General features: G+C 48.8%; 1 protein-coding gene across 1 annotated transcript; it reads right to left on the bottom strand.

Moving 5' to 3' along the window:
* Nucleotides 1-3841: 3841 nt before the first annotated feature.
* Tmem98 (transmembrane protein 98) lies at nt 3842-14533 on the bottom strand. The gene is made up of 7 exons (XM_032913158.1): nt 14425-14533; nt 12197-12380; nt 11423-11554; nt 10192-10225; nt 8272-8387; nt 5911-5970; nt 3842-4669 (listed from the first exon to the last, which is right to left on the bottom strand). Exons 2-7 carry the CDS (start codon nt 12325-12327, stop codon nt 4462-4464), a joined length of 681 nt encoding a protein of 226 aa, XP_032769049.1. The 5' UTR covers nt 12328-12380; nt 14425-14533; the 3' UTR covers nt 3842-4461.
* Nucleotides 14534-20685: the final 6152 nt, after the last annotated feature.

Below are 20685 nucleotides of genomic sequence, written 5' to 3' on the forward strand. Positions count from 1 at the left end.
AGGCTTGCCATGCTCTCTTGGCCCCTGGCCCTTCTATGCTGTCTGGGATGCTTGGGCCACATCTCCATTCCCTGAGATCTCCAGTAGGCATTGGCAACTTCCTGGATTCTGCCCCCCTCCCCCTATGTCCTTTCCCTGCTTTGGAACCCATGTGCCTCTCTATGGTTGTCTTAGTTATGGTTTCTGTTGCTGTGATTAAAAACAAAATAAAAACACTAACCAAAAGTATCTTCGAGAGAAAAGGTGTATTTCCTCTTAACAGTTTGTGGTCCATCATCCAATCCAGGAAAGTCGGGGCTCAAGGCAGGAGCAAAGGAAGAGTGTTGCTGACTGAACTACTCCTTACAGCTTCTTCAGCCTGCTTTCTTATAGAACTCAGGCTCGCCTGCCCGAGAGTGGCCCACCCACAATGGGCTGGACCTGGGCCCTCTCACACCAATCAAGAGGAACTAGGAAAAGTCCCCACAAGCTTGCCTACAGGCCAGTCTGGTGGGGACACTTTTTCCACTGAGGTTCTCTCTTCCCACCTCATTTTAGCTTGTGTCAGTTGACAACCAGTGCAATGTCTCCCCCGCCCCCCCGGAGCTGAGAACTGAACCCAGGGCCTTGTGCTTACTAGGTAAGCGCTCTACCACTGAGCTAAATCCCCAACCCCCAGTGCAATGTCTTAAGAGAGCCCTTCCATTACAGCTTCAGCTTCGGCCCTGATTCTGCCAGCTGCTCCTACGTTTCTCTTGCTCCTTAAGGGCACAGCTCGTGCCTTTTGTCCCATGTCCCCAGCATCTAGTGCAGTATACGTCCCTCAGAGATTGCATAATAGAAGGATGAGGAAGGGGGAGCTGGAGAGATGGCTCAGTGGTTAAGAGTACTGGCTGCTCTTCCAGAGGTCCTGAGTTCAATTCCCAGCAACCACATGGTGGCTCACATCATCTGTAATGGGATCTGATGCCCTCTTCTGGTGTGTCTGAAGAGAGTAACAGTCTACATGTATACATGAAAGAAAGAAAGAAAGAAAGAAAGAAAGAAAGAAAGAAAGAAAGAAAGAAAGAAAGAAAGAAAGAAAGGGGAGAGAGAGAAAAGAAATCTTTACAAAGAAAAAAAGACAGAGATAGACACTGGGTGAAAATTCTTTATCTGATAAATCTCCAAATTTCCAAGGTCAGAAGGTAACTCAGGGCCTTAGAACTTGGAGCCATTTTCCAGGCCCCAGTGGGCACAGCCTCAGGAGATAAGGAAGCCCCAGAATGAAGAGGTTCAGAGAGCACCAGGGCGAGTTATAAGCCAAGAAGAGTGTCCCATAGATTTTACAGATGGTGGAGGTTTTCTGGGAGGAATATAGGTTTGTACAAAGCCAGTCCATTGAACACTTAAAGACTACTGTGGAGCCATTAATGTGAAGGTCTTGGTGACCTAAATATACTAAGGGTGGGCCAGAATAAGACTAAACTATTCTCCCTACTATAGTGAGTTTAGAGTGTGTGTGTGTGTGTGTGTGTGTGTGTGTGTGTGTGTGTGTATGCACGCATGTGTGCAAGTATGAGCGCATGAAGGTGCATGTGAACTGTAGAGCCCAGAGGTCAATGTCCATTGACCTCCATTTCACTTATTTTTTGAGACAGGGTCTATTTATGAACCCAGAGCCCCCCAATTTGGCTAGGCTGACTGGCCAATGATCTCTACCCTCCCCCTGCTCCAGATGTGTGCCACACCCACCAGCTTTTTACATGGTTCCTGGGGATCCGAATTCACCCTCTTACACCAGTTTGGCAAGTGCTTCATAGACCAAGCCAGCCACTTCCCCAGTGCCCTGCTTTAGACTTTTGGCCACTCAGCTGCTTCGCTCACAAATGGTGTGGATGCGAGAACACAGCCATGGTAACTAGAGTGATGTCTCTGGAGCCACCTGTGATCAGAGCCTTGTCAGGACAGCAGAGCTGACACTGGCTAGTCAGGGCCAGGGACACAGCTGGACATCCCATACACCCCATCTCATTTGATTACCACACCACAGTAAGAAGCAGCAACCTTGACTTTACAGATAAGAAAAGCTAATGGCCGTAGAGGCTAAGGAACTTGTCCCAGCTCCCATAGCAAAGGACCAGGCACAAACTCAAACCGAATTCTGACTTCAAGTCTCTTGCTGACTTCTTGCTGGATTCCTATTCCTTCGGAGCCTTCTTCATTAGTTTGAGGCCAGCGGACCTAGGATGAGAGAGGATGGAATCATGGGAGAATGGCTCTATCACCATGTCCACAGACACTACTAAGCTGGGGACTCGAGATGCATCTGCTATCTGGCAAGCCACACCCAGCAGAGACACTCCTGAGATCCACACTTACCACCCATCCTTCCCAAAGTGAGAATTGACTCGGGCAAGATCCCCAAGGGTCAGGAGGAGTGGGGTCCACCCTCTACCCCAAAGGTGTAGCTGGGCCTGGCTTGCTGTTGCCCAGGTCCTAATACAGGTTACAGAGGCTTTTTGTTTGCACGGCACTGAAAAAGTGAGCCTGTGCCAAAACACGTTTGTGCATGCACACACGAGTGCATGTGCACATGCACGAGCACACACACACACAGACACACACACACACACACACACACACACACACCCTCTCTCCTTTCCTCTCCTCCCCCAACCCCAGACACTCCTCAGGTCCTGAGCAATCTGTCCTCCTGACAGAAGGTGTACTGTGATGGGTAACAGACCTGCCAGGCTCAGGAAAGGTAAGCATTGGCAGATAATACCTTGAAGAACTCAGAGCGCCCCATCCCCATCCTCTACCCAGAGTAAATGGCAACCGAGATCCCAATTTAGACTTGCTTCTCTCGAGCTCAAGACAAGGGTTCAAGTGCAGAGGACATTTACCACAGTGGCAGCCATTGCAGCCTCAGATGTACAGTGATGCAATTGGGTCTCAAAGTGGGAAGAAAGAAGACAAAAGTCAGGCTGTGAGAACTGTCTGTGGAGGCCTTAAGTAAAAAAGGCAGAATGGGTTTTTTGTTTGGTTTGGTTTTGTTTTTGTTTTTAGGACATTTCCCAGTCACAGCTTCCAGCAGCAAGGAGTTAACTGCATAACCCTTTTAGGATCAATGGGAGGAGACATCTAACAGGCTTCTCCTGGAATCCACCTTGAAATCTAAAAGGGTAACTCTGGTTGCTCCTCCTCGGTACATACTGTGCTGGTCAGAGCTGCTTTCTTGCCAGGAGAGAATGAATATGCCAACCACAAACAAACACGATCCTGGACTAAGGGCTGAGTTCCTGGTACCCCAATATCAAGCTAAAAGTGCTTGCTGACTTGAGTTATAGCAGAGAAAACTGAAATGAGGTCAGAGGTCGCTCCAACCATGCTTAACGACAGAGCCAGGACCCTGGCAACAGCGAGCCAGCCCCAGCATCCAAGAGCAAGGCTGCTTCTGGAAATGTGGAAAGAAGACTCTTCAGCTTCCCTAACGAGTGGGATGGAAATCACATGATCTGGAGTATGTGGCCTCGAGCTGGCTCCCACTGAGTTCTCAGGTCAGAAAAATTCCCATTTTCAGTGGGGGTGGTATTAGATGCCAGTGATCCCAGCACTGTGGAAGCTGAAGCAGGGGGATCTCAAATTTAAGGCTACCATTAAAAACAAACAAACAAAAACAAAACCAAAAAAAGTGCCTTTCATTTTTCAGTATTTGTGAGATTCCAGAAATAAAGGGCACACACACACACACACACACACACACACACACACACACACACAGAGCACCTTCAAGATTCTCGGGACCTCACCACCTGTCCTCAGTTCTCACACATTCCACCATATACCCCACAAATACACTTGACTCAGTAACCACACGTTTGAGGAAAATAGAAGAACAAGTTTACTATTCGCCTAGTGGTTGTGAAGTAAAATTGCAGGCATAGTGATAAAAAAGGAAACAATCAACTCTGTATTCCTCAGCTTCTAACACAAATGGGAAAGGGGAAGGTACAAGAGAAGCAGGGTGGGAGTGGGGAGCTCAGGGACATCAGGGATCAGGCCCTAAAACACAAACAAAACAGCAAGGGGAGTGCAAGGGTCACCCAAAGATACAAAACAATCTCAACCCCGCCACTTAGTTCTGATTGTCCTTGTTGCGACGCCTTGATTTTCAGAAGCCGGAAATTCTAATTTAATGTGAAGCCTCTCGATTCTTAGAGGGCAACTCGATTTTCTTGGAAACATTAAATGAACTAAAATGTAGCAGCGAGCCCCGCAGCTTTCTGCGCTCTGCGATAGACGTAGAAGGCGTCTCCCCTAACTGTGGTGTTACACTGCCACTCTCCAGCCACTCTTTGCCACTGCAGCAGAGGCATCCAGCGTGAGACTCTCGGCTTTACCCTGCACCCAGGGCTGGCCGCTAGAGCTCTAGAGAACAACTAAATGTACAGGAAGTAGAAGGTTCACCCAGGGGCAGAAACAGGGCCTCGACGATGATTAAATGGCCGACTGTTCCTGCAGGAAGCCTTCGGGGTTGGGGAGGCTTTTATCTGGCTCGGAAGCCAGGGCTGCCTCTCGAAGGACTTCCAGGTGCTCCTCCGCAGCAGACAGTGACTGGTCGATCCAGTCTAGGCCCCCGGTGAGGTGGCAGGCATTCCTGGTCACTAGCACCAAGTGACTAACGGACAGGAGCAGAGCGGTTGTCCTAGGGAGGAAAAAGAAAAAAGAAAAAAGATCAGACTCTGTAGAAAGTGGAGAACTCTGCCCAGAAGCCCAAATGAATGCGCACTCTAAGTTAGTGTTCCCCAAACCGGAAACCCTTCCCTGGAAGATGAGCGGTTACTTAACACAGTGGATCCGCACTGAAATACGTGGGGCATGACTGGCTTAAACACGGTTAGTTAACAGAAGGTCTCAGAGCCTTTAATGAGATTAACACAGCTCCGTGGGGAAACGGGAGAGCTGGCAAACGTATTCAGATGGTGGGAGAGCCTTTCTGCAACACACCCATTAACAGCTCCCGGAGGAGTGTTTCATGAAACAGTTTGGACGTGTTCAATTGGATGAGCAGATCTCTAATGCTGCCCACTTAAAGATGGGAGATATATATATATATATCCCTCCTCAGTGAGCATCCCTTATTGATCACAAATCAATAAGCCCAGGGCTGGCTTATTCAACACTAAAGAAAATGTAATTGGAAATCAAATCGAGGAGGAGGGTTTTGTTTTTTGTGGTTATTGTTTTCCTTCTTTCTTTTCTTTTTAGTTGAAAGATTCACCATGAAATAATTTGTATATGGTGAGTGTGCCGGATGTGTTCAGGGCTCCATTATCGATTGCTAACCCGTAGAGAAAGCTGAGCAGCACGAGGAGCAGGCAGAGAAACCCAGGACACGTCAAGACTTACTGGCCACCCGGCAACCATTACACAACAGGTCAGCGGGAGCCTCACAAATCAAATGGAGACAGTAGGTAGGTATTTTATGGGTTTACAATGGTAGGGCTGAGTACATTCTGGGGAGGGGAGGAGGGGGAGGAGGAGGAGCTCCAGAGACACCTGATGGGGAGTGGCTGCCGTGTTACATGATTTTGTTGCTGGGCTCACCTCACCCCAGCCCCGCTGGGCAGAGCTTCCAGCAAGGTGTGGCACCTGGGTAAGTCCAAAGATCAGAGGGAGGGACGGGGAGTGGAGTGCAGGGAGGCACAGTTAGCAGCGCTAAGCGTGCAGGGCTTGCACTTCGGTCTTAGGGATTCAGGAAGGAGACTGGGCTCTGTCACCTGCCAGGCTCAGCTTACTGAATGGCTCACTATTAACATGGAAGGGGATGAACCCAGAGAGCCAGGGGCGGTTAGAAATCTGGAAAAACGCCCTCTCTAAATAACCCAGGTAGCCAACCTGACAGGCTTGAGAACAGTGACCCTGTTCCCACATCCTCCCTCTCACCGTGCATCCAGGAGCTTGGGGTCCAGTGGAGGGTACATTGACTTCACGACGTCGTCCACTCTAAGGGGAGGCAATGGGGACTACGGTCAACATTTTACTTACTCCTCTCCTCCCTCCTTCCTTTCCATCCTCACTCCAGACTTCTCTGGTGGTGTTGCACACCCACTCTCTCTGGGGGTCCTTTCTCTATCTGTTTCTGCACACCCAGACAGAGTCTAACAGAAAGACTTCAGATTCCGCTTGGAAAATATCCCTTCTCTTTGTTTTGCTTTTGTTCCAGGAGTTAAAAAACGTGTGAGGTTATACGTGTGGCACGATGCTCGGGATCACTACTGAGTTGAGAAGGTAATGACCGAGCATGAGCTTGCTGTATCCTTTTACGTACATAAACGACAAGCCAAAGCTAGGAAATGCAAGATGGGAGGTCTAAGCGAATGCTCACCATTTAACAGTGGCTAATCTCCCCAGATTGGGACGGGTGGACTTAGGGAGTGCCTCTCTTTAGGAATAGAAAATCTATTCCTGAAGTAGTTTAATTTTTATAAATATTTATTACTTTTGTGTTTTTACAGATGCAAACACAGTGACATACAGCATTAAAAAAAGTTGCCATTTGAGTTCAAACATCTCCACTGTGTGTGTGTGTCTGTCTGTCTGTCTGTCTGTGTGTGTATGTCTGTTTGTCTGTCTGTTTTTTCCTTTCTGGATAGTCTGTGGCTAGTATTTTAAGTTAAATTTATACCTGTTCTAATTTGTGGGGTGCAAGATTTTGCTCCCAGGATCACTTGGTACAAAGAAAAAAAAACTGTATAATTTGATTTCTAAAAGCACTCAGAAAACTATGCAGCCCTCACTCTCAGGCCTGAGGAGCTGGATGGCGTGACCATCTTCAGCGTGTGTCCCAGCTAGCCCCTTCCCCCTCTGCAGAGCCCAAGGCAGAAACTGCTCTCCTTGAAACAATAAATCATCGTCATGACAGACGGAGAAAATTAAACAGGAAGGACACGGGGACAAATTTCAGCCAGAGGGAGAACTCATGAGCCCAAATGAAGAAAACAAGAGAGAAAAAGTCAGGCAAGAAACACGAGGGAGGTTGTCCAGGGCACTCTGTAGAGAGCTCTGCCCTCCTGGCAATGCCCCACTCTCACCTCGTCACAGTTAACCCTGTCCCCTCTCAGAAATCAGCACCCTAACACCCCATTTATAATCTGCACCTCAGGGCCTGCCCAATTCCCACGAATGGGTCTCAGAAGTAATAAAAAGCACAAGGAAGTGTCCAGCAGACACGAGCACCACACCGTCTGAAAATAGTGGGAGATCATCCGCCATGCCTGGCACAAGTTGGAGCCTGGAAGGGTGGGGGTGTCTCATGCAGCCGCTGATGCTAACCGGGTATTTACACCCATGGGGCAACTCCAGAGCCAGGAGCTATTCTGGCCTGCATCCTCCCTCTCAGCTTCTCAACTCACTGACCACCTAGACAGAGTTCAAATACACCAAGTCTTGTATTTCTCAGAGGATCTTCCACATGGCTCCTCCTGAGCCTTACTAGGTTACTCTTGAGAGAAAAGCCTGGTTGTTTGTGACTTAACCCAGGCACCAGGAATGCACAGTGGAGGCCATTCAAGGCTGAGGGGTCAGGTGACTGATAAGAACACTTTCCTGGAATCTGTCATTTGATAACCAATCCACATACCAGCCACCAGGTGGCAGCACGCATTTAGCATGTCCTTTTGCCCTAAGAAAAAGGCCTTATTTTTCTTTGCAAAATCCAGTCCAACTGAGGGGGTGTAGTTGTTGACTGAGGCTCTGCCGGGTACCTCCCACAGGGGATTTTGCAGACAGCCAGGAATTCAGGAGGTCTGAATGCTCTGTGGCTTCCCTTCCCACCCAGTGCTAGGCTGAGAATCAAGCAGAAAATGAGAGCCAACATGGAAGGAAGGTATCCCCCAAACCGGTCCCCAGTATACCTAGGGGCTTGGATCTAAGGGCACGACTGCAAAGTCACTGGAGATGTAGCATAAGATCCAGTGGGAAATGTGCTGGCTGACTGCCACAGCGTAGCAAGGGAAGGGAGGCTGACCAGGTAAGGGCAGGAGCCACAGACTGTCAGCCCAGTTATACTGAACTGTTAAACCACCTGTGCTGGCAAGGGAAATAATGAGTGACCACCTCAGCTTAGGAATGCCCATGGTAGGCAGCTCTGTATACACAGTATACATAGTATATACAGTATACATAGTAGGCAGTTCCGATAACGGAGACTGCAGACCTACTGTTTAAAGCAGAGGGTGCTTAGCCTTGCTGGCTACCTCAGCTTCCCCTGTGGAGTGTGGGACCTGACATCCACTGACCACTCACCTGGGGCTAATCCGTTTGGCCACCACAATGATGTCGCTGACACTTGCCGACGTCTTCATCTTGGCCCCAGAACCCATTGTCATGGCAACAAGTTTTTCTGTCAGAGTGTGACAAATCTAACATAACAAGGAGACAAGAGGTGATGGGGGTGACCTGGCTCCCCACCCCCACACCAAGGGTTCTGGCACCCTGACAAAGATAAACACGGCCCCACCCTGGGCACCGCCACTAAGCTGGCTCCTACCCTAGTGATGAGAGGAAATGGGGTGGAAAGAGGCAAAATCGAATAGCCTGGGTGGTAGCTGTGGGGTGGGGAGGGGCGCTCATATCAAGGGCAGAACTTCAGACCACTGAGGACTAAGCTGAAATAATCCATCTAAGAAAAAAAAATCACGCGCTCCAATTTTACCACCTTGATTTGGGAGGGGGATACTTTCTATCACCTCACGACTTAGACTTCTAAATGGATAGTATCTCCAGTGGGGTGCTCACAGAAACAGGGCCGGGCAAAGGGCGACTGTTTCCTTTAGGCACATTCTCCGATAATGGCACCTATGTTGACGGTTTTCGAGGGTGGGGGTTATTAGTACCTTTGTCTGGGTGATGATAAAATAAAAGGCTCTGGAAAAAGTAGGCCAAAGGCAAGATGACAACACATGGGCTTCTTCCTCTTCCTCCCACACTACTGGCCGGCTCCAAAGCTTGTGGCCCCTTTCTGTATTCCCTTATGCCCAAACCAAGCAGGCCTCTATCCCTGAGAAAAAGCCCCACTGCCTGCTGGTACTTGGGGCTGGGAAGTAGGAAAAAGAATGGTCAAGAGGCCACTGGGAAGGAAGACCCCCCACTCCCCACACTCCTACTATAGGGGAGATGATGGAGCAGACATGCTGGGGGTCTAAGAGGAAGCTCAGAAGCCCTTTTCTTTACCTGAGCTCCCCAACCCAAGAAGCAGGTTGTCCCCCTTTGATGGAAAAGGATGGGAGGAAAACAAAGCCCAGGACATACCATGTCTGGGCAAAAGGAAATGTAATATGGTTTACTGCTCTCGTCTGTGAACCTAGCTACCTTTGCCTACAACCACATCTGCACGTGCAGCCATACTTAGACATCCAAGGAGCTTCCTGACTCTGAGGCAACAGTTTCCTACAGAGATAGCCAAAGAAGAAGCCAATAAAGGGCCTTTTAATATCCTGTACTGAGTGACCCTAGAGAAAAGATCGAGTTGTCTCTTTTGAAATACTGAATAATTAGTAGACAAAGAGATAGGGTTGTTGATGTGCAGAAACTCATATTTGCATTTTGTTAAATATTTGCACGTTGTTATTATTCTATTAGGAGAAATAATATCAGGCAAGAGTTGCGAAATGAATGCTGGAACTATGCAGATGGCTACCGTGTAAATTGGATGTAATCTTCGGAAGATTCCAGCCTTCAAAGACCAAAGTCTGCCTTCAAGTACAAGAAGTTGTAATTTGGGATTCTGGTTTTTGTTACTCTGATTGTCCCGTTTGACTTTTTTCACCAAGGAAGTCAGGGGAAATCCTAAGGTAACAGAAATCCAAATACAGGATGATTCCCTGGACGGAGCTCGGAATTAATAAAGGATCCCGTGGGAGGCCTTGATGTGGCAGCTCCATGACCTCAGATACCCAGCCTTCCCCATGGTTGGTAAAATTATTACTGAAGACCCCCCCCCAAGCTGTCCTTTCCATAAGTCACTGTGTGAAGAGACCCAGATTGGGAAAAGCCTAGAGAGGACATTTAGAACGCTAATGTGAAACAGACCCGACAGGGAGAGATAGCAGCGCACAGTAGAAATACAGCACGAGGCTAACAAGGGACCACTGCAAGGTCAACTCCATGTGCACCTGCGGTGCTCCAGCATCTGCCTTTGACCTCACAGGGAAATCAGAGTATTACCTTCAAGATGGCGATGCAGTGGGACATGAGGCCCCTGAGGAGACAAGAGGAACGTGTCAGTGATGCTCTAAGGAGCCCAATCCCTCCCAGCTCCCCACTCTGTTCTTCAGCCAGTGCCACCTCCAAGCAGAATTCCCCAGTGCTATAGCATACACATCCAACCCACTCCTCCAGCCAGTTCGGTCACCACCTGCCAAGTGTCCAACATGTCCTCTCCCTTAGGCTCAGCCTGGTGAGTTCCCCTTCGCAAACCCAAGTCAAAAGGCACCTACTCAGGGGAGGGGCTTACCAGGCCCCATGCTCCACAAGGGCTTATAAGCAGTTAGTGGTTGTTAAGTAGAGGAAAAGGAGAGACATTTTCTTAGTTGGTTGCGAGGCCACTATTGGGATGGCCATGCTCCTATAAGCAATTAAATGGGGTGCTCTCGCTCGCTCTCTCTCTCTCTCTCTCTCTCTCTCTCTCTCTCTCTCTCTTACACACACACACACACACACACACACACACACAGGACATGAAAGAAGGAGATATTAGGAAGGCTACTTAGGAAGAGAAAGGTATCACAGAAGTAGGAGGAAGATGGGAGATGATTAAAATACATGATATACATGTATGAAAATGTCAACATGAAACACAAGCACAATTTTAAACATCTTTTAAAATGCACCCCTCTGGGACATGTTTCCTCAAAACTACATTGATCTTCTTACCCCAGCAGACCTGAACCCTGCTAACTCCCACACACAGAGACCCCCTAAAGCCTCTATGACACTGGCTTGGGTCCAGTTCTAGCTCCTGTCATTTTGATGTCTGCAGGGCCTGGCCGCATACCCTGTATATGCACCTCATAAGCGTGCATTAGTAAACAACAAGATAAAAGGATAATGAAAAGAAGGATACACAGGTCTCAAAGACCTGTCCTGTTAAATGGACAGCCCTCTCTGGGACACTGAAAGCAAAGGTTGCCTGGGGCTGACTCAAAAATCCTCAGGCAGTCCAAGAATAACCCAACCACACTAGGGACATTATAACGATGCCTGCCACATGTCTTACTGCCTGGGTTTTCAAGTCTACAAAGTGAGAGGAACAGAACAAGAACAAACACTGTCATGCCCTATGCTGACATCCCTCATGGTGAGGGCGGGGGAGGAGCTCTGGAGTGTTCTTGAAGGAACCCAGAAGTCCCTTGGCCATCCCAAAGGACTAGAAAGCCAAAGTTCCCTGGGGCCTTACGAGGCATCTTCAATCCAGTCTTCATTCTCCAGAATGGCCTCGATGCGGGGGTTGGTGATGACAACATCATCCAGCTCTAACTCGGAGGGTTCAGACTGGGTCTCCATAGCACCAATGAGATCCACAATGGGCCTAGAAGGGATAGCCACTGTTAGGACATTCTTTGCAAAGCAGAGCCTTCCGGGGACATATAAATGGGCATTCACAAGAGATGCTGACAGAGTTAAGGTAAACACCAGAACCCTAAGTTTGGTCGTTAACACCCTTATAGCTCTCTCTCCTCAAAGTCCCTAAACTGGCCTTACTCTCAAAATTAGATTTCACCCAACAATGCATGATGAAGAAGGAAATGGGCTGTGCAAGGAGCACCCCGTGTTGGGGCTGCATGATCTGGAACACCTGCTGCTTGAGTGTGTGGCTTAAGTGTGAACGTCAGATGTCTGTTCCCAGGGTTTTGGCTGGAGATGGCTTTGGCTCATCCCCCTGCCAAATGAGGTAGCTAGCATGGAAAAGTGGCTTTCGTGTCAGGTGAACACATTCAGTGACTTCTCCAGGACTGAATGAACAGAGAAAGAGGTGCCTCAGGATGCGGTGTCCTTAAGGAACGTTCTTAAGCTCTGGAGTCTTTAGAGCATGAAGCGGAGCCTGCAGGAACCACTTAGAAGAGGGAAAAGCTGGGCAGAAGTGGCCAGCTCCAAATTCCTTCTGTCCCTCTGGCTTCCTGTTGTCAGCTCCCCACCCCAACGCACCCCCGACCCACCACAGTCTACTCACTTGGAATCATAGCGCTGTAGTAGGTCTCGAGGCCGGCAGTAGCGCTGCCTACAGACCACCACCAAAGCAGCAAACGAGGCCAGGAAAATGGTGGCCAGCACACCTATGGCAACGATCACCACAGTCTCCATGCTTCCAGGGGCTCCCAGCTGCGGTCCACTCACATCCTCTGAGCGGGTGGAAGCTGGAGAGAACACAGAGTCAAGCAGGCCTGGTAATGATGAGGCGCGGGGGGGGGAGGGGCAGCCAGATCTTACCTGCTGGAACTGGCCAGTGAGAATGGAGAGGGTAGCAAGGCCTCCCTCAGGTCACCTGCAAACCCAAGGGCATCCTAGACTACACCCGAATTCCCCTTCTCTTTTATGGTAAGTGGTTATTTTCTGGTTAAAATGAGCTAATTTTTGAAGCTTGGGACACATTTGCACCGGCCATGATGATTTCACGTTACATGTACGTGAGATAATACCATGGCAGAAGAAGGTTGTACTCAGCAAGGAGCTCCTCTGTGTCAGACACTCCGGATGTGTTAACTTGTCTAGCAACCATCGTATGGGGTATCTCTACTTTATGGTGAAGAAAGCGAGATTCCAGGAGGTTAAGGAGTTGCCCAAGTCTACATAGCTGGCCAGCAGAAAGCTACCCGTCCAAAGTGAAACCAACAGTCGCCTTCCTTTTCCTTTCTAAGGAAGAATGAAAACTCTGCGATGGGTTCTGACTTTCAGAGTTGGAAACTTACAAGCAGTGTGCAGTATTCCTTGCCTAGCATCATCTGGCAGGTTCTTTCACACCTACAACAGGTATGGCTTAACAACACGCTTCTGTCCCGAGAAACGTATTGCCGGGTGTTGTGGCCATTGTCAAATGCCCAGACTGAACTTACACAAACTAAGACCAGCTATGATGTCATTATATGATGTAATCCTATGGGACCAACATCCTGAACATGAGACATTTCTTACTGCAGGGTGACGCAGCCTATCAGAGTAACTCAGGCCCAAGCATCTCAGAGAAGTGGTCTTCACAGCATCCTTTCGGGCAGGCCTACCATAGGCATCCCTTTGGAAAAGTCTCCTCCCTCCCTGGTTTAATTTCTTCACCTACAAAAGAGGAGTGCTCTGCCCCGGCAGTCTGTATGACCCCAGGCTAGTCTGTTTCTTCCATTTGCACTTAGTCTATGTGCAGTGCTTATGTGCACATCTCCGAGAATTCAAACTCTCTTGACGGTCACTCAGGGAGCATACAATGACCATCTGCATTGCAACACTGAATTCTGAACACTAGAGATGAGAAGACACAGACCCAACCCGACCCAGTGCCAATGAACTGGTGGGGAAGAGGATTCAGCTGTGTTGATGGGCTATGTGCAGACTTGAATAAAGAGATTGCATTTGCATGGCACTTTCTAGAAAAGCCTCCTTCGAAGACCTGGGGATGATTGAGCTGAATTTTGAGGGATGGGTAAACAGAGCGGAGACTTAACTGGCTTAAATTGCCAAGGAAGCTTCCTCCGCGCGCACTGTCTGCAAAAGCTGCTCTCTCTATTTTTGTTTTGTTTTGTTGTTTTTTTTTTTTCATCTTATACCTCTGTTGGGAAAGCAGGAAGGTGAAGGAACAAAGTTTGCCTCAGTTTCTCTAGACACTCTCTGTACTGTCCTTCCCTGACTAGCCGTGTTAATCCTTTTCTTTCCTCCCGATTTATGTCTCCCTTTCTAGATGATTTCCTCCAATGTATCCCCTTCTCCAGGCTCCTCATACCCTCTCTTCCATGCCCCCCATTTCTCCAAGCACCACCACCACCCCGCGTGAGAGTGCCACTTTCTCTTCTCTCTTTTCCAGTAGTTTCAGAGTGTTTTTCTGAGGTCTGCTTTCTTGAACTTTCCCTTAGCCGCCTTCTGCGATCCCTCTGTGTGGGCGTTCCTTTGTGCACTTTTCTTTCTTTGTATGTTCTCTGTATCTCTGTGACTTTTCCTCTCTCCCTCGATCTCTCTTTCTCGCTCCATCTCCCTCTTGCCCTCCTCCTCCATTTGATTCTAAACCCATCAGGATCCAACCCTCTCTCCCTTCCTTGGCTCTCCTGCCGCCCCCCCCAGGGAAGGCTGACACGCGCGCTCAAGTTTGGTCCCCAACTTGCGCGCTGCTCCGTTTCCGCCGGACAGAACAAAGCAATGTCCTGGCAGCCCACAGAGAGCCTTCCCGCCACACACCACACGACCCGCTTGCTCACCCACCTCAACTGCGGATCCGGGGTTCGCCAGCTCCCCGCGGTCCCCCAAGGCCAAGTCCGAGTGCTACCCGCAGCGGCCAGCAGCGGGGCATGCCGGGAGGGCGGGCGGGCCGAGGACCCAGATCCACCCCCGGCTGGGCGGCCCAGTCAGCGCACCCAAATCCCCCGCTGCCAGGCGCCGCCGTCCCCACCAGGCCCCTGGCCGCCTGGGGATTGGCGTCGCGGGAGGCCAGGGCAGCTAGGAGACAGTCACTGGCGATCGGAGGACCCTTCCACGTGCACCCATTGAAGCCAGGGCAGGAGGGTGGTGCGTCCACACTCACTGCCCTCCAGCTGGCCATCCTGGGGTGGGGGTAGGAGCTCCCACAGTTTGCACAGTGCTGGGTCTGGCCCCAGCGGCTGTCTTGCAGATTGATTGTAGCGACTCAATAGCTGTGAGCGATTTGACCTCACTTCTCTGTCCCTTGCTGCCCTCCTCTGTAATGATCCTGGGAACTGGTGTCAGGGTCAGTGACACACACGGCACACATTTTGGGGGAAAAGCCTGGCCCAGGGCTCACAGTGAACCAGTAGCCTAACATAAGAGTCTTGCTAAGCACTGCCTAGCCGGACCCTGGCAGGGTGGCGTGCCCACGATCCCGTCCTAGGAATTCTCCTGCAAAGAGGACACGCCTCGCTGGTCAGGACACAGCCCAGACTGCTAACAATCACCTGTAGGCTGCTTTCAGGCCTCAAGATGCCAGCTGAGGGGTTGGGGATTTAGCTCAGTGGTAGAGCGCTTGCCTAGCAAGCGCAAGGCCTTGGGTTTGGTCCCCAGCTCCGAAAAAAAAAGAAAAAAAAAAAGATGATAGCTGATAGCAGCAACTTAGGAGTTCAGTGATCCCCAAAGGCCCAGGAAGCAGACTTTGGGTTATTTGCGTGGGATTCCCAAAGTCCAGACTATAAAGACCATGTTTTACAATGGGAGATGAACGGGCTCTGGATGATCAGGTCTCTGGTCTGTCCTGAGGAAAAGGCAGAGCCTGAATGAGCGGAGTAAAACGTCCAGATCTGAAACAATCCCACCGGCAAGGACCTAAGATGACAAGAACCAAAGGATGCAGATGACTCTTCCATCAACGTGCTGCAGTATCCGCAAACCAGAGCCTGTAGGCTCATCCAGCACCCAGGGTTTCTGTTTAATTTGGGGTATTTGTTTGTGCTCCTATTTTACCCTGCTAGAGGTTGGATGCAGGACTTTCTGCATGTGGTACAAGTGTTCTGCCCACTGTTAAGGGATGCCACCCCCAGGCAAGCCATCCTGGATTGTATAAGAAAGCAGGCTGAGCATCCCATGAGGGGCAAGCCAGTCAGCAGCACTCCTCTGAGATCTCTGCTTCAGTTCCTGCCTCCAGGTTCCTGCTCTGAGTTCCTTCCCTGACTTCCTTTAATGAACAATTACAGCCTGCAAGGTGAAATAACCCTTTGTTCCTCAAGTTGCTTTTGCTCATGGTAGTCACAGCATGTCAGGTAGTCATAGAAACCTAACTAGCGGGGCTGGAGAGATGGCTCAGCAGCTAAGAGCATTGACTGCTCTACCAGAGGTCCTGAGTCCAAATCCCAGCAACCACATGGTGGCTCACAACCATCTGTAATAAGATCTGATGCCCTCTTCTGGTGTGACTGAAGACAGCTACAGTGTACTTATATATAATAAATAAATTTAAAAAAAAAAAACCTAACTAGTATATAAGAACACTGCATGTCAACATCCAGTCTTCATTTGCACCGCGCACCGCCTAGCGGTAGAGTGAACCCAACAAGCATAAGCACAAGGGAGGAGGAAGAGCTTTCCTTCCGTTCTTGGTGTCCTCTCTGGAAGAGAAGGCTGGGGAGTGGCTTTATCACCTTCTGAAGTGCTTTCGTGCAGACCTTTGGAGCACTGTGCCTGTCTGTGAGGGAAAGGTCACAGCACAGCAGCAAGTATCAGAAAAAGGCACCAGGGGCAGTGTCTTCATTTCCTGGAGAGTCTCCTAGATGAGCTGCTTCTGTTTGTCTTGGTGGTTGGATGATGGATGGGCTTAAGCTAGGCAGTTAAACTGTATGATCTTCATGGCCGGCTCTGAGATCTTATGAGTACACGAGATGTAACACGAATGAGCATTTTTCAAAAAAGAAACCAAACATAGAAGCAGCCACCTAGAGCTGGTGATATGAACTCCCCCAATAAATCACATGCTACCCATCCATTGGGCAGAGAAGGGGGTTCTAGATACTGCCTACCTTTCCCTGCCCATTGTCACCCACTATTCTAGAACTTCTGACATTCCAACCCCACTGAAGTGTCTCTAGAGAAGACTGGCATTCAGGATTCCCCCTTGCAAGTAAAATAACCCAGTGCACTGTCCCACATGGAAATGGGACCTGTGGAAGACATCAGTGTCTACATAATCATTAGGAGAGTAAGGACACGTGTTAGGAAGTGAGCAGGCTTCCGAGGCTGTACACCATAGACCTGGAAGGATTCTGACCATCCCCTCCAACTTTGTGCTCTGACCCCAAGTGCTATGTATAGGCACTGAACATTCAGCCTTCACAGTGGGAGTTGGGGTGCAGGCAGTATACTGGTAACTTCACCAAAATTGAAATACCCCAAAATGTGGTCACTCCTCACCAAGAATGAACATCAAACCATGTAGCGAGCATCCCCAGATCTAAAGCTGAGGCCCATAACTAGAGAAGAGAAGCAGGTTAGATGCTGACTAGGGTGAGGAAGGAAGAGATGTGCATGGTGCTTAGCCCTAATGCTCTACCTACATAAGAAATGAACATTTGTTGAGCATCTTTATTGAGCACTTGTCACAATATAGATTTTGTGATCCTCTCTCCAGCCCTGATATTTTAGAATGATTACATTGGTAAAAGAAGGATCCTTGAAGTGGGTCAGATGACTCGCTGGTCTATCAGTGGTGCACAGTAGGACAGAGAGTGGAATCAACACTTGCTGACACCAGAGCCAGACCACTAAACCAGGAAGCTAACTGCTCTTCCAGCTCCCTGGGTGTTGGAACTCAGCATGTATCCTGGCCCCAGCTGCAACAAATGGAACCACTTAATGTCAACTTCATTGTCAAAAACACACTTACCCTGGTCCTGGGTGTCTGCCTGGCTTTGCACTTCCTGTCTAGCTCCTTCCTAACACACGTTAGCCTTTCCTTTCTGTTAGCAGCTGCATCGCTGACTCTGGGTCATGTGTGCCTCCCAGGTGACCCTTCCTAACAGCTAATGCTGTTCTATTTACTCCTTATAAGCTGTGACTCTCCACAGATGCAGTAAAGCCCTTCCTGTCCCTGTGCAAATGCTCCCAGCAACATCTGTCACCACACAAAGCCCTAGGCAGAACAGCATACCTCATTTTCACCAGAGAGCTGGGTAAGAACAGAAGCCTACACCAGAGGAAGCTCCATCGAAGCCCTTCGTCCCCTGTGTATGGAGTAGCTGTACAACCTGGGATACGTCTCATCTCCTCATCTGTGTATGGGGATAATAATGACACTTATGGCTGATCCATGTTTGAAGGATGGAATGAGATAGCTGGTGTGGCATGTGCGTTAGTTCTCTATTGCCATACCCAAAACCCTGAAGAGTCAACTTCAGGGGGGGAGGAGGGAGGGTTTATTTTGATCCATGAATTTAGAGGTCTTGGTCTGTGGTCATTTCATTCTTTTGGTCTTGAGCCTGTGTCGAGACAATGGGAGAGCAGGGAGCTTGTAGGGGAGCAAAGCCGCTCGCCCTTTAAGGCCTAGGAAGCCGAAAGAGAAGGGGTGGGGCAGGAAGAGACAGAGAAAAAAGAAAGAGCAAGGGACACAGTACCATTCAAGGACATGCCCCAGTGTCCTACTTCTTTGACTAGGCTCCACATCCTACTGCCTCCATCTCTCACCCAGTAGACCATGAGCTGTCAATCTACCAAGGAATGGATTGGTCCACTGATGAAGTCAGAGTCCTCATGATACAATCTCCTCCCAAATGCCTCCCCTCTGAACACTGCTGTACTGGGGACCAAACCTCAGCACCTGAGCTTTGGGGGGACATTTCTTATTTATCGTGGTTGTCAACTTGCCACAAATTAGAATCACCAGAGGAGGGAGCCTCAACTGAAGAACTATCTTGATTGGTTTGATTGACATGAGAAGACCCATCCCAACTGTGGGTGGAACCTTCTGATAGCAGCTCAGATTCTTTTTTTTTTTTTTTTTTTTTTTTGTTTTTTTTTTTTTTTTTTTTTTTTTTTACCCAGGGCCTTTTTTTTTTGGGGGGCTCTTTCCCCCCGGGCTTCTCCCCCACCCCCCCTTTTTTTTTTTTTTTTTTAAGGGACAGGGAATACATGAGGGGGCTGGAGATAAGCTCAGCATACCTAAGCAAGATCACTTGGTGCTCTTCCAGAGGACTTGGGTTCAGTTCCCACCAGCCCAGGGCAGTTCACAGTCACCCATGACTCTAGTTACAGGGGATCTGGTGTCTTTTTTGAGCCCTTCCGACACCAGGCATGATTGTGAGGCACATATGTATACGCAGTCAAACACAGGAATATGCATAAAATAAAGTGAATACAAACAGATAAGTTTTTAATTTGTGAAAAGGGTATGTCAGAAGGAAGATCGTCTTGTCTTTTGCTCTCTTGGCCTTCTCTCTTGTCTCAGACTTGATTGCTGCTGCTGCTGCTGCTGCTGACGATGACGACGACGACGACAACGATGGTGGTAGTGGTGATAATTCCTTCACTAATAGCAGAACTGTAACTGAACTTTCCTCATGGAATAGGAACAGGTAGCTCTCAGCTCTCCAGGAAACTTCTGGACTCCCAGTGCCAGATTAGAACTACCGAGGTCCCCTACCTTGTAGACTAGAAGGTTACCAGTTGTCAAACCCAATGAGAGAGCCATCATAGGACTACCCTGACTGTTGAAGCTTTCAGCCTCCAGGACCAGGTAACTACATGATTCTCAGCTTCTCAGATATAATTTGGTTCTTGTTATTATTTTAAAGTGACTTAATAAGTTCTGATATATATATATAAATTTTCATCTCTTTGGTTCTGTCCCTCTAGAAAAAACATCACTGAAACAAAATCCAAAGCATAACAACGTTTACTAGGTAAAATAATGGTAGCCAGGGATTGGGGAGAGGGAAAAGGTATTTATTAGTGGTGTTAGGGATAGAATCACAACTCCACACTACTGCTCTCGGTAGCCTGAGGGACGTCCTTAATCTTCTAGGAACCTCAATTCAGGTAAACAGAATTCTTGACTTCAGTACAGGGAAAAAAAGATTGGACAAGTCAGTATGAAGCAGAGTTGAAGTTTATTAAAAATAGAAATGGCCGGGGAGATGGCTCACTCAATAAGTATCTGCTGTAAAAGCATGAGAGCCTGAGTCTGGATTCCTAGCAGCTACGTCGTGAAAGCTAGGCCTGATGGCGGTAATCCCATTTCTGGGGATACAAAGACAGGAGGATCCCTGATGCTCATTGAACAGCCTCATCAAACCGAGGAGCTCCAGGTTCTGTGAGAGGCCTTGTCTTTTAAATAAGGGCCTGGAGAGATGGCCCGGTGGTTAAGAGTCCTGACAGCTCTTCCGGAAGGCCAGGGTTCGGTTCTCAGCACCCAGATGGTTGCTGACAACTGTCCGTAACTCTAGTTCTGTGGGATCCAACACCCTCTTGTGACTTCCTTAGGCATCAGGCACACATGTGTTGCACATACATCCATTCATGTAGGTAAAACACTCATACACATAAACAAATTAAAGAAAAAAAGAAGGTGGACACCAATAAGGGGACACACACACACACACACACACACACACACACACACACTTACTTACATTCAGGAATGAATAAAGCAACCCTAAGAGCATGAATGTGAGCTTCTCAAAGACAGAGCCATACTTAAGTGTTCCAGAAGTGGTGTCTGGCTAGTTATATCTCAAATGGCTGATAAGAAGAAGAATTTAATTTTACATTCAGTTAGAGCTGGTGTGCATTGCATGTGTGTGTGCTAACCGTTGGCACACATGTATCATGGCATATATGTGGGGGTGAGGGTACAAATTGCAGGAGTCACTTCTCTCTGGGCATCAGACTCAGGTCATCGAGAACAGTGGCAATTGTCCCTACCCTCTCAGACATCACAATACCCCAGAAACGTTTTTCTATCGTCTTTGATAAATGAGATTACAAGATGGCTCCAGGGTTGCCTTGAGTAGCGTTACCAAGTGATAGGAT

The sequence above is a fragment of the Rattus rattus genome, chromosome 9, assembly GCF_011064425.1.
Source record: "Rattus rattus isolate New Zealand chromosome 9, Rrattus_CSIRO_v1, whole genome shotgun sequence".
In the NCBI taxonomy this organism is placed as follows: Eukaryota; Metazoa; Chordata; class Mammalia; order Rodentia; family Muridae; genus Rattus; species Rattus rattus.